The sequence below is a fragment of the Vipera berus genome (assembly GCF_964194415.1).
Source record: "Vipera berus genome assembly, chromosome: Z".
NCBI classification, from domain to species: domain Eukaryota; kingdom Metazoa; phylum Chordata; class Lepidosauria; order Squamata; family Viperidae; genus Vipera; species Vipera berus.
Window position 1 is genome coordinate 82,578,600 of NC_138205.1, and position 15,252 is coordinate 82,593,851.

General features: G+C 38.2%; 1 protein-coding gene across 1 annotated transcript in view; it reads left to right on the forward strand.

The window, feature by feature from the left end:
- Window positions 1–15,252, forward strand: part of OSBPL10 (oxysterol binding protein like 10) — a 75,868-nt gene that overhangs the window by 55,530 nt on the left and 5,086 nt on the right. Inside the window, exons 7-10 of the mRNA XM_081343508.1 lie at window positions 7,876–8,022; window positions 10,390–10,855; window positions 12,949–13,135; window positions 13,912–14,094. Coding sequence (XP_081199634.1) covers window positions 7,876–8,022; window positions 10,390–10,855; window positions 12,949–13,135; window positions 13,912–14,094 — 983 coding nt within the window. The remainder of the gene's footprint in view (window positions 1–7,875; window positions 8,023–10,389; window positions 10,856–12,948; window positions 13,136–13,911; window positions 14,095–15,252) is intronic.

Here is a 15,252-nt window from a genome sequence, read left to right on the forward strand (position 1 = left end):
TCACAAACTAGTAATTTACAATCTTCCCAACCAGCTCCTGACAAGTCAGTTGGAGAAGTAGATTCACTTAATGGCTGAGTGATTCACTTAATGATCATGATAAAAATGGTTATAAAATATGGTCTAATCATGTGATGACTTGTTTAATGACTGTATCACTTAGTAACCAAAATTTATGTCCCAAGTTTTGTTGTAAGTTGAAGTGTACTGTACCATGTAGGTCAGTGTTTCTCAACCTTGGCAACTTTGAGATGTCTGGACTTCAATCTCCAGAATTCCTCATACTACTGGAAATTGAAGTTCTGACATTTTAAAGTTGGTAATGATGAGAAGCACTGATGCAGATATTTCATTAATTAGCAAGCATTGAATAAGTAACTGTAAACTCAAACATGTGCAGTTGAAATGAGACATTGCTTGCAAAAGAAAATGCTTTTAGGATGCTAAATTGTGTTGATGGTTCTCTTCTTCTGTTTTTTAGATTGAAAATAAGAGTTTATAAAAAAAAGAGAAAAAGCATTTTCAAAGTGAGGGATATTTTCCTTTAAAAAAAAATCACTAAACAAATCCTGTTTCCTCATCCAATGTTGCTTTTCCCCGTTTGTTAATGCATAAGTTTCATTCTGTATTACGAAATACTTGCACAGATGCTTCTTTTATCTTTTTGAAACTATACTTATATTTAAACTATATTTAATCCAAAAGACTAATTGGTGGAAGCATTTCTGAGCAGTAATCGAGAATGACAATTAGCAAAGTTGGATCATAGAGCCATTTTAAAAAATTTATTAGAAAATTTAGACAGCAGGGATATCATGTTAATAGATCTAAGATTTTACACTTTGCACAGGTGTTATTTATTTTTGTAACTATAGCTGTGATTACTGTTTATGTGCTAATTTTGTTTGTGATTGGATCACATTTGGGGTGGGTATATTATAAATAAATTTCTATTTATTACCAGTATCACACCAATAATTTCTAATTATAAGGTTTCTCTATTCTCCATAGAAGTTCAAGTGTCTATCTTGAAAAAAAACTTTTTAAGTTCAACCTTCTCCTGTTTGTGTGTATATATTAAAAATATGCTTTTAAAAATAATACACTATGCTATACCATATAATATAATACTATATTATAAGAATTAACTTTGATATTACTGGTCACAATTTAAATTATAGTTTAAATCCTAACCAACAGATCCAACAAGAAACACTAATGACCTATGACTTGCATACATCATTGTAGTTGATTATGACAGCATAAATGCAACTTGTCCTGCCCATAAAAGTATCCTGTTTTTGTTTTTAAACAGACCAGCTCTTTCCAATCTCAGTGTGACCATTATTCTCTCTTACCTATTTTCAGATCTTAGCTCTTTTTCTTGCTCTGCTATTTATCCTAGCAATCATTTATACGTTTTCCATTCCTCTACCTATAATTTCTCATCCCTTTCTCCTTTATTTCCTCCCTCCTTCTCATATCACTGCTAAATTATTTAGCTTCTTTTCAAATCTGTAGCTTTAATTTCTCTGTGTTAATTATTATCTTCACCTGTTTTCTTCTGCTTTGTCAGTTTACTGAAACATTTCTATCTTTCAGTGATAATGTTACATTAATTTTCCAATCTCTGAATTTCTTTCCATTTTGATCTACATGGTGAGGATCGCAGGCATTGCTTTCTATTGTTAGAGTGCAACCAATTTTCCAAGGGATCAAAACCAATATGGGATAATCCTAGTATATCAGGTCAATATATCTAGCACAGTCTTCTCCCTGATGGTGCTAGAGTTTTATATGGCCTCTTGCCATTCAAGTTCTCTCCCAGCGACACCTTCATATTCTGCTCAGGTGGGTAGTATGGCTGTGTTGTTCCTAAGTATGAATGCGTTGTTCTGCCTTCTAATCTTTGGAGTAACATAACAGAAAAAGAGAAAGACTCCTTTAAAAATACTGATCGTTTAAATGCAAAGCAGTCTGGTTTTATTTTGATCTGTCTAATCAAAAGAATACTGTTAAGAACCCTTATTTAGTAAGTAAATTAAAACACTGCTAAGTTGCGTACATTTTTAAGCAGAGAATTGTGTGAATCGTATTTTGTTGTGCCTTGTAGTTGATATAAAAATAAACATTTATAGCAAATTAAATAAATTATAAACATATTGTGTCAACAGTGTACTGTAGGTCTGAGAAGATCAAATAGCGTGGTGCATTCATTGTTAACAGAGATATAAAAGGATTTCTTACTGTTGTCTATCTTTTCTGTTATTGTTTAAGGAGTGAAATTCTTTATAGGCAACATACTTGTGCGATATTGTTACCCTGTAACGGACAGCTAGATAAATAACTTGCTAGAATGGTACTGTTCTAAATGTATTGCTATTTGAACCACACAAACATAACATCTGCACAGTCAATTAAAAAGTTCACGGGAAAGGTGGTGTTTTGTGAAAATGATTTAGTACTCAAATTGAAAGTAGAATTAGATTATATTAAGTACACTACACATCTACTGATAGAAATCACATTATATAATCTAATTTTGACATTTATAGCTTGCAACTAAACCTTGCTTGCATAATTATTTTAGGGTGACATACTTTTCTGTTTTTATTTTCTATTATGAAAGTGTGTTATATGCTTGCTGTTCATGATGCCCAAAACCATTAAGATGATTTTATATATTTATATATAACAATTCCAAAATGTTTGTAAAATTACCCAAACGGGTAAACAGAAAGTAAGCTAGTTATTTTTGCAAAGAATATTTCAATTATATTGAACTAAACAGATTTTATTTTGTCTGATTTTTATATTGTTAATCAGTTTAGATATTTTAAAAATCGACTCCTAGCTTATAATTTGTATAGGAATTCTGATTTCTATATTCCGTGATTTGACCATCTATGCTCAAATTATTGTTATGGAAGAAAGACCTCCTACTGTTATTACTGGATTTTCTTAAATGCTGCTCACCAATGGGTTGTTATTCAACAATATATATAAATGTGGAAATTCTTCAATCAGAATACATCTGTGGGTTTGCCTGTGGTGGTTTTTAGGATAACCTAGGTCAGACATGTCAAACACAAGGCCCAGGGGCCGGATGCGGCCCACGAAGTGGTTTCATGTGGCCCGCGAAGCCATCCTGGAAACAGTGAGGGAACGGTCCCCACTGCCTTGGCCCTGGCCCAGAGACCCTCCTCCTGCCAGACACCCTCAGATCTGTCCCACTCCTGCCCAGGCCCCCATAGGCACCCTTGATGTGAATGATGTAGAGCTGGCCATGTCCACCCAGTAGGCCATACACACTCTAGCCACTCCCACCCAGTAGGCCACGCCCACCCTGGCCATACCCACCTGGCCCCCTGAGGGCAACCGCAATGCTGATGCGGCCCTCAATGAAATTGAGTTTGACACCCCTGACCTAGGTTATCAGTTAGGTAATCGGTGGTGTGCGGAGCTGACCATAGGAGATTTTTATTCTTTTGTAAAGAAGATGAAAGGTTATGATAATGAGAAGTTCAATGAATTAAGTATAACTTCCGTTCCCTTCCCCTTTCCTTATTCTTACCCTCCTCTCCCAATCTCCTGCCAGCCTAGATCGAACAGATATTTTCTGGATGTTTGGAACTCCATTATAGAGTATAGTAATAGAATCTTGAAAGTGTAGCAGAATATCCCTGCTTTATCCTCCATTACAGCAAATAGAATTAAGGTAGAGTGATTCTAGGTTTCTTTCTCATCCTTTCTTCTTTCCTACAGATCGAATTGCCATTTTTCTTGGGAGTTCCTGTATCTCTTCTTTAAGATTATCTTTGTACTACTCTGTACCTCTACAGCTTAGCTTTTTTCATCTTATTTTAGGACATGAAACTCTGTCAAGAATTAGATCTCTGTCCCAGTGTTAGAATCAACACCTAATTAGTGTTGAATCTTACTACTCATAATTGCCTAGGTTTGCTAATGGCCCCAATAACTCTCCAACAGTTTTCTTTCCAATTTCAGAGTTTCAGAGTTTAGTTAGTTTAGTTTAGTTTATTGGATTTCTATACCGCCCTTCTCCCTAGGGACTCAGGGCGGTTCACAGGGCATATATAAATAGGTATACAAAAATTAAAAGAAAATTAAACTATGCCCAATTAAAATATAACAATAATGAAATAATAAAACCAATTAAAAACCCAAATTCCCCTTCAGGCCAGACCAGCTAACTCAAACAAGTGGGTCTTCAACCCGCGACGGAAGGATCGGAGGTCCGATGCCATCCGGAGCTCAACCGGCAGTTGGTTCCAAAGTGTCGGGGCACCCACAGAGAAGGCCCTCCCCCTGGGGGCCACCAGTCGACATTCCCTGACTGGAGGCACCCTGAGGAGGCCCTCTCTGTGGGCACGCACAGGGCGGAGGGGAGTTGACGCCGGCAGCAGGTGGTCCTCGAGGTATCCCGGACCCATGCCATGTAAGGACTTAAAGATCATAACCAAGACCTTGAACCTTACCCGGAAGACAACTGGTAACCAATGCAGCTCGCGGAGCAAAGGTGTAACATGGGAGTACCGGGAAACTCCCAGGACAACTCTCGCGGCCGCATTCTGTACCAGTTGGAGCCTCCGAGTGGTCTTCAAGGGAAGCCCCATGTAGAGAGCATTACAATAGTCTAGGCGAGAGGTCACGAGCGCATGAGTGACCGCACACAAGGCATCCCGGTCCAGATAGGGCCGCAACTGGCGCACCAGGCGAACCTGGGCGAAGGCCCCCCTTGTCACGGCTACTATATGGTCTAGGGTAAGTCGTGAATCTAGGAGGACTCCCAAGTTGCGAGCCCTGTCCACGGGGGGTAAAAGCTCACCCCCCATAGAAAGGGATGGAACATTTTGAATGTCCCGGGATGCTGGAATGTACACCCACTCAGTCTTGTCAGGGTTGAGTTGAAGTCTGTTCCTCCCCATCCAGACCCGAACCGCCTCCAGGCAACGGGACATCACAGCGAGGGCATCACTGGGGTGGTTTGGGGTCGAAATGAAAAGTTGGGTATCATCAGCATATTGATGATACCCAACTCCAAAACCATGAATGATCTCACCCAGCGGTTTCATGTAGATGTTGAACAGGAGAGGCGAGAGAACCGACCCCTGAGGAACTCCACAAACGAGAGACCTAGGGGCCGATCTCTGCCCCCCTGCCAACACCGACTGCGAGCGTCCCAGGAGATAGGAGGAGAACCACTGAAGAACCGTGCCTCCCACTCCCAATCCCCTGAGACGCCGCAGCAAGATACCATGGTCGATGGTATCGAAAGCCGCCGAGAGGTCTAATAGGACTAGGACAGAGGAATATCCCCTATCCCGAGCCCTCCAGAGATCATTCACCAGAGCGACCAATGCCGTCTCCGTGCTGTACCCGGGCCTGAAACCCGATTGGTAAGGGTCCAGATAATCCGCTTCCTCCAGGACCAGAGGGAGCTGATGCGCCACCACACTCTCAACAACCTTCGCAAGAAAGCGAAGGTTGGAGACTGGACGAAAGTTGTTCAATACAGCTGGGTCCAAGGCAGGCTTCTTGAGGAGAGGTCTCACCACCGCCTCCTTCAAGACGGTGGGGAAATAACCCTCACTCAAAGAAGCAGATATGACCGCCTGGAGCCAGCCTCGTGTCCTCTCCCTAGCTGCATAAACCAGCCAGGAAGGGCACGGATCCAATAAACATGTGGAGCTCAGCCTCCCCATAATCCTGTCCACTTCATCAGGGGTCACAGAATCAAACTCCTCCCAGATAACATTGACAAGACCGCCCGTGTCCTGATCGCCAGACTCTGCCCGGCTGGAGTCCAAACCGGTCCGAATCCGAGCGATTTTATCCGACAGATGTTGACTAAATTCCTCGGCACGACCCTGCAAGGGATCCTCCCTCACCTCCTGATTAAGAAGGGAGCGAGTCACCCTAAACAGGGCGGCCGGGCGATTATCTGCGGACGCGATGAGGGTGGAGAAGTAATTACACCTCGCCACCCTCATCGCTGCGAGATAAGACCTAATATGGGTTCTTAACCGCAACCGGTCGGATTCAGAACGGCTAGACCTCCAGCAGCTCTCTAGGCCCCGTTTCCAACGCTTCATCTCCCGGAGCTCCGCGGAAAACCATGGAGCTCGCTGGGATCTGCACCGGGTCAGGGGCCGCAAGGGTACAACCCGGTCAAGAGTCCATAACTTAATATAGTCTTGAAAGTATTTGAAAGAGGAACATTCACTCAGTTGATTGGGTGAGCATCATTAAATAGTAATACAATTTTCCTAATTGTAATTCACAGTAGAGTGATTCATTCATTTGCTTCCAAGTAGCAAGTGTTCTGGCTTATACTTCATAGTTTCATCCAAAACTCTAACCTGTGAGGATTATTTTTCCACATTCATATTTTCAATTGAACAACTCATGACATGCAGCTTTTGCTTTTAGGTCTGTATATGTGAATTTTTTCATGGTAAATGCATTGAATGTATTGATGTACACTTAGCTCTCATTGGCATGATCTCATTGAGCCCTATTGATATTAAGCTATTTAATATAGCTTGAATCTGACCGTTCATTTTAAAAAAAATATTTCACATTACAAGCCTTTGATTTTTTTCCCCTTGTACTTATTCTGCTGGATTGTGAAATTGTTTGGCCTTTATTTTGATGCCAAACAATAGAATCTCAAAAGAAAAAAAAAGTAGGGAGCTTTAATCCTAACTTGAGGAAAAGATACCAAAAGAATGAAGAGAAACATAAGCACATGCAAGACTTTTACAAGGTTGATGCTTTATAATGAAGGCATTTAATTTCATTTTTATCACTAACATTTTTATTCATTTTCAATTTTATTTTTGTCATTGACCAGCATAAAGCTAGTAATATAACAACTGCTCTAAAATAGAAATAAAAATAAAAATGATATTGATATCACAGTGTAGAGGAATTAAAATGTGAAAAATTACATAATTACAATTAATTTTACAATGAATAATCTAAAAGCTATAAATAAATAGGATAAACTATAAAAGGACATAAGTAAATATTAGAATTTGTAAAACACTATAAGAATGTTAAGCTATTGTAACTTACATTAAGTCAAAGATTTGCTGGAGCCCTAATGGGGTTTGTTGGGTTTAACACAGGGTCCAACCAATTATAAAAAAGAAAGAGCAACATAAAATATAAAATAGTATGTTTTATATTTAAAAGGAAAAGAGAAAAAAAGGCGGCAGGGAGAGAAAAAAAAAGAATGAGAAAATATATTGAATTTTGGAGACTTAGTTGAGACTCAGACTGACTTGGAATCATAGCTCTGACAGGGAACCAGACTGTTGTTTGAATTCCCTGCCACCTGGTTAGCTAGCAACAGACTGAAGTATTTTTTTTATTAAAGACAATGGTACAACACATGACCCACAGTTTCAATTTCCCCTTCAAAGCGAAGACTAAGCTTCAGCTTTTTTGGTATACTGTCACAGTAGGTAATTATTTTTCCCAAGAGGAAACGTGAGAAACTAGGACTATTGTGGACAGCTGCTTCCCTTGCACCCCTGAACCCTGCCCAGCCCCCACAGCCACTCTATTCCCACCACTGTCCTGCCAGACAGGAACAGCTAAAGAGCTGGATATGGCCTGCAGGTCATAAACTACCCAGGTTTGTTATAGTATCTTTCCTCTAAGAGCTAGAGGGGAGGACACTACAGCAAGCAAAAGTAAAAGTTCTTCTAGTGTTTGGGGGGCAATATTACAGAATATGCAGGAACAACATTTTTTGGTGTTTTTAAAGAATGCCATAAGCTTATTTGAATATATACTATATTATTTTATTTATGTCCAGAATACTAACTATATTCTGTCTTTTAGCATACAACTCGTGAAGTGATTCTGGTTGAAGATGAGGTGACAGATACTGAAGACAATGAAGAGGACGATATAGGAGACTTGGATGATCAGCGTAGTGTAATCCTTCATATTATCTCACAATTGAGACTTGGGATGGATCTAACCAGAGTATGTAGCTCAGCCATTTTAGAAATTAAATGTTTGTTTCAATCCTTTTTGTGCTATTACTGTATATCTATGATACTTCCTAAGATGATGTTGACTGCTTTCTCAATTTTTGCTTCAATTGCATATATACAAAACCTGTAACTTTTTGAACAGGTAATATATTTTTCAGGGACAGAAAGCTTTCACATTCAGTCTTATTATAATGTGAAAGTAACCATTCTTCTTCATAATTCACAGTCCTAGAATCAAAACTGGCTTTTTAAAATATTTCTGATATACTGTACAGTATGTGTTTTCAGTTACTCTTGGGAAGTAGCTGGATCCTTGCTATTGAGATATGTCCACTTCTAGGGGAAAAAAACAGAGAGAATGCTAAACTAGATTTTTGGCATTCTGCTTTTTTAAAAAACAAAGTCATGAAACACATTTGTGGAAAATGAAGAAAATTGTTTTTTTATAGAATAAGCTTCTAACCTTGTAGCTTTTGATAATTTCCTCATTGTTAATCCATACACTTATATATTGTAAATGTTCCATGTGTACTTTAGTATATCTTTTTAGCTTGCTAGGCATGTGAAAATTAAAATTTTATTTTAACCCTTTGGTTAATTAAGTTAATAACAGTCTATTTTATTAGAAAGTCACATCACTCAAATCAACCATTTCCATTGATTTAGAACACTGATTTTAAGCCTCTGTGTAATTTCTAAAGGAGAAGTTTGAAGAGATCCAAGATACATAGAAAAAAAAATTATCCAGTGAACTTGAACCTTTGAAAACAATCTTAAATCAAGGTTAGGTACATGTGGCCATCCTTCACAGACAATCCAAATCACTACCTTGCATCAGAATCTCCTCCCTTCCCCCCCTCGCCAAATCCCTCAGCCCAGAAACCAAGCTTGTGAAAATGTAGTTTGAGGTGGATTCTTTGAATACTAATCTTCTCTCCTTGTGTCAAAAACAGAAACAATGAGATAAATGTAGATTCATTAGAATTTGGATAAATTAAAAGAAAAAGAGATTCCTCTTCCTCAATAGTTATCAAATGCCAGAGGACCTGAGACTCGGATAGCTTCCTGTTTATGCTAAAGATCTCATATGTATCTTTCCAATCTGTAAGAACTGCTATGGTGGCAAGCGAGTGCAATTGTTAGCTGTGCTTAACTGCCTTGCTTTTTAAGTGCTCATGTAATTTTCTTCTACACTAGCTGTTTACATAAAGTATTAAAAATATTAGCATTTATTTTGTCTAGTTTTCATGTAATTTAAAATGTTTTAGTTTTGGAAAAATCTTATATATTAGAAAGTAAGAGATGAAGAAAATGAGCCTAGCATTTAATCTGTGCATTAATAATAGGATACTGAAAAAAGCTCTAATTAAATTGGCCTGTTCCATTGAACATGCGTTTGGAATATTGAAAGTTCAGCAAATAACTTATTTTGATCAGTGAAAAAATTGAATGCACCAGTGTTGAGACCACTTTCCTGCATGAAAAGAAAGAGCTTGTTGGATTGATCTCATCTAGTGAATCTAATAGGAAGGGCTATTTGAAGTAGAGACACAGATGAAATGTGTAATTTTGCTTACAACATGCTGGAATAAAATAATATTTAAATATTATTACCTAACTGAGGACAGGATGGAAAACATCTAATCTGAATGAATAAGATGGTAGCAACAGAATAAGAATTAATAATTTTATTTATCTCATTGATAGATTTAAATATACCTAATTAATTATGTGTCTTTATTAATATTTTTTTGGTAATAATATAGGGAAGAGGTGTTCTATTTCTAAGGTCTAATAGGGATTGGAGAAATGGAGTGATTTGCATAATTGTCTAGTATAACAAGGGACGCGGTGGCTCAGTGGGTTAGGATGCTGAGCTTGTCGATCAGAAGGTCGGCAGTTTGGCGGGTTGAATCCCGAGTGCCGCGTAACAGAGTGAGCGCCTGTTACTCGTCCCAGCTTCTGCCAACCTAGCAGTTCGAAAGCACATAAAAATGCAAGTAGAAAAATAGGGACCACTACGGTGGGAAGGTAACAGCGTTCCGTGCGCCTTTGGCGTCTAGTCATGCTGGCCACATGACCATGGAGACGTCCTCAGACAAGCGCTGGCTCTTCGGCTTTGAAACGGAAATGAGCACCGGCCCCTAGAGTTGGAAACGACTAGCACGCATGTGCGGGGGAACCTTTACCTTTACCTTTTACTAGTATAACATTGGAGGTACTCCTTTTGTCTTTATTCTTGAATTCCAAAAAGGGGAGAAAATGTTTGCATTCTGCAAAGAATTGCTGGTAGCTTGATCTTTCGCTCATGAAGTTATGGCAAATGATTACTTTCTTTTTACTGTACTCAATATAGGTAGTGCTTCCAGCTTTTATTTTAGAGAAGAGGTCTCTGCTGGAGATGTTTGCAAACTTCTTGGCCCATCCAGACTTGTTTTTATCAATTTCATGTGGAACCACTCCTGAGGAAAGAATCATCTCCTTCGTGGAGTACTATTTGACAGCTTTTTATGAAGGCCGAAAAGGAGTTGTTGCTAAGAAGCCATATAATCCAATAATTGGAGAAACGTTTCATTGCTCTTGGAATGTGCCTAAGGACAGAGTAAAACCAGTGGGAACAAACACTGCCTCTTGTGGTCTCAAGGGGAAAGCTTCATCTGAATGTTATAGGCTGAAATTTGTAGCTGAACAAGTGTCCCATCATCCACCAGTAACTAGTTTTTACTGCGAGTGCAAAGAGAAGAAAGTGTGTGTGAATGTGCACGTATGGACTAAAAGCAAATTCATGGGGATGTCTGTAGGTGTTTCTATGGTAGGTGAAGGTAAGAAGTGTCACAAAGAGATTATGTTTTATATAGCATGCTTACTTATTAAAAAGAATAATAGGAAAACCTGAGAATTTCTTATTCTCCCTCCCTTCCTACATGAAATAAAAGTAGTAAAGCATTTGATCCAGTGTTCAGCCTCCAAACACAAAAATCAGGAGAAATGCTATTTAGATAAGGGTTGAGTGGTGATACATTGAACGCATGGTCAGAAAAGGGAAAAAAAGGTCAAGTAATGATTTGTGATTTGTTTTGTTAAAAAATAAGATGTATAGTTCGTGTTAATATTCAGTTCTTAAAAAAACTTATAGATATACCATGTTTCCCTGAAAATAAGTCTGGGTCTTATATTTATTTTTGGTCCAAAAGATCCATTAGGGCTTATTTTCGGGGGATGTCTTATTTTTCCATGTACGGGAGAAAGCAAGTGTGGGGGGGCTGAAGGTATCCGACAGCACCCATAGCCCGCCCACTCTGGAGCTGCGAATCCCACACAGCGCAGGTAAGTGGGAAGGAGGTGGCCACAACGGCTTATAGGGCTTCCCAGGGCAAATGCTTGGGAGGCGACGGCAGTGCTGGTGGAATGTGCCATTCAGGCAAGGAGGAGAGTGGCGTGGACAGATGGGGGGCAGCTGAAACGTCTACCCTGGGAACCTCTGTAAGCCATTTATTCTCTCCATCGATCCATCCTTTTTTCCCCCTTCTCTCTTTTTTTCCCTTTTGGACACAGGGATGATGCCTAGGTCATACAGAGGGGCTGCTGAAATTCTGGACATTATATTGTGGAACTGGGATTGGTATTGGTTGCAACAATTATGATCTTTCTTCTTTAAATTGAATAGTATCTATGTGCAGCAAACAAGGTCCAGTGAGCCTGCTACTGGGAAGGAAGAACTGCCTTCTGGGAATGTTCTCTTCCATTCCAGGATTATTAGGTTTTATGTATCTATAGTGCATGTACCTAGATTAATAATACTGCATTAATAATCCAATTAACCTTTGGATTATTCTTCTTTCCTAGTAATTTCACTTTTAGTTTGCAAAGGGGAGAAGATCAAATCGTCTAATACCTCACAGAACAAAAAGGACAGCCTTTAAGTACCCCAGCGGCACCTTCTGAGATTAATTAGCCCTAAGATTGATAGCATCTCTTATTTATAAATTGATTCTAATATTCAAGATATCTCCTTTGGATTTCCTATTGTAAGGAGGAGCAAGCTGGTTGTCTTTATATGTTTATATGAATTATCCATCCCTGTCCTATGTAATGTATGATATTACATCCCAATCATAGATATTCATGTGATTATGAGATGTTATACTCAGAACATAATAGACAAACTTCCAAGGCTGTCATATTACAGTCCCTTGATGCCCTTATAAACAGAAGAACACTGACATCCCCTAAACTCTGCTGAAGATTTACCTAACCTGGTAACAAAACGTTCAGAAACCAGCCCTCAAGGTCAGAGAACAAACCTTCACCCTTATCCTACACCTGAGCTACAGATATTTGCCATTATTATAAAATAGTCCCTTGATTTCTGCAAATCCATATAACCACCATTCATAATAATAATAATAATAATAATAATAATAATAATAATAATAATAATAATATAATAATAATAATAATAATAATAATAATAATAATAATAATAATAATAATAATAAACAAACAATAATAATAAGTTGGAAGGGATCTTGGAGGTCATGTAGTCCAACCCCCTGCTAAGGCAGGAAACCCTATACCATTTCAGACAAATGGCTGTCCAGTCTCTTCTTAAAAACTTCCAGTGTTGGAGCATTCACCACTTCTGGAGGCAGGTTGTTCCACTGGTTAGTTATAGTTGTGTGATTGAATGGCTAGCTAGCCCAATAGCTAAAGTTGATTCAACAAAAGCTCAATTGCAAAAAATCACTGTCATTACCTGTATCAGACTTTGCATTTTTTCCTCTTGAAAGAAGTTACAAGGAAGATTAATATTTCACCTTTCTCAAACTGTTTTCTTTAAGCATACATTTTAACAATGATTATGCTTCTCCAAAACCCAGAATGCTAATCTCTTCTTCTTCCTTCACATCCATAGGCATTCTTACTCTCTTGGAACATGGGGAGGAATATATATTCACATTACCTTGTGCCTATGCACGTTCGATACTTACTATTCCTTGGGTGGAGCTTGGAGGCAAAGTCAATATTCACTGTGCCAAGAGTGGTTACTCTGCTACGGTCACATTCCACACCAAGCCATTCTATGGAGGAAAACTACACAGGTATCAAAACTAAGTTTTGCTCTCTCCTTGGAATAGTCTATTAAAATACTAAGCCACAAAATATTGGTTGGACTATTTTGTATGGCTTTCAATTGTGACTTTTTAAATGTATAAATAACACACACACACACACACAGAGTGTGCTGATGTTGTCAAAGTATAAGCCATGATCTGGGAACACTCATCTTTATAGTCTTTGGGAAGCTAACAATTTGGACAAAGAACGTGTCACATAGGTCTGTCCATCCCCTGCCCACCCACAATTGGCTGCATCAATCCTGTTTCTATTGTGCTAACTGACATCCATTTGAATTTTACTGTTCTTCCTCTCCCCACCTGCCCCGCCCGCTGAGAATGTTTGTCTTGCAGCATGCGGTCATTTAACGCCACTGCCTGACGAAAACTTAGTTTCTAGTAAAGTTTTTAGTCTCGGAAATCAGCGTTTTTAGTAGTTTTCTAGTGTGTGTGTGTGTGTGTGTGTAAACTGTGCTCATTTGTGTAAATTGTGCTCATTGTTATTTCCCTTTTTTAAAAAACGGGTCCTGCAATGTGATCAATATTTTGGCATGAAGAATTGTTTCTTTTATTTAAGTTTAATTAAAACATACTGAACTTATATCAAGAATGTTGTCTACTTCAAAAGTATATCTGAAATATATTTTTAAAAAGCAAAATCATAATAAGCACCTACACTCATTTTTCTGAATTTTGTTGTTGTGAAGTATTTATGATATATGCGAATATCAGTAATATTAAACTTTTATTATTTATACTAGGGTTACAGCAGAAGTGAAGCATAATCCAACCAATACCATAGTGTGTAAAGCACAAGGAGAGTGGAATGGCATTTTGGAATTCACATACAGCAATGGTGAAACCAAAATAATTGATGCCACCAAATTACCCATAATCCGGAAGAAGATCAGACCAGTATCAAAACAAGGCCCATTTGAATCAAGGTGAAACTATTTTGGTGAAATCTCATCCCTTTTAGTTGTACTTAAGGCAACTAATAATCAAAGAGTAGGTTTCTCTGTAAACAGCATTTTTAAAAAGATTTTTCTAAGTGCATGATTTTGCCAGATAGATGCACTGCAGCAATGCTGAAAGGGAATAGCTTCCATGCTCTAGGCCAAAATGGCCCAGGGTTACTTTCCTGTGGATTTCCTTATGATTAAGGGCAACTTATAAGGAATTCAAAAATATATAAGAGCATGCTGAACTAATTGTAGGTGAATTGAAAACATTTTTATTAATTGTTATGAAATAAATTGATCCATGTAAAAGATGTCAAAAGATTGTATGGTGTTTCCAGAGAAAACAGATTTATGACAGTTCTAAATAAGATAAGGGGAAACATTTAATATTTTCTAATTGTATGTTTTCAATATAAGTATTCTTCATGGTTTACACGCTTTAATAGTGGTAAGGAATTTGTTGTGCAGAGGTCTTCTTGTGCTACCAAAGAGTTGCACAGACAAGGAAGGGTACTGAGAGCAGTAAGAGTCACACAGTAAACACAAAAGTACACTGAGTTGTAAAAGCAAAAAGTAGTTTACTTTAAGGTGGTGTAAGAACAAAAATGCACAGTCAAAAATAAACAGTCCAGGTCATACACAATAGCAACGGTCCAAGGAGTAATCCAAAATACAAAGTCTTCTTACCGGTACAGAGGTCAATACACAGTTCAGGTAACAGAGCAAAAATGCCGCTTGGTGTGTGTGTGAAAGCCCTAATAAGCAGGCATATACATAGAATGAAGGCTACTGCTAAGCTTGTAAGCCGCCCTGAGTCTTTGGAGAAGGGCGGGATATACCGGTAAATGGAATTAAAAAATAAATAAATAAATAAATAAAAACAGTAATAGTAGAGAGCAGTGAATTCAGAGAGAGAAAGAAGCTACGTTCCTAGCTCCCTCTTATGGCCATGAGAACACTTACACACCCATTGGCCAATTAACATCTTAAAGACATAACATCACGGTTAATATATTTTCAACCCAACATTGTAGGCTAACACCATATGCCTAACAAATAGTTTCCTGTAATTCATTTTAATCAGCAGTATACAGAATAGTTTACAAATATTCAGAATGGAGCAAGCAGATACAAGTCTTT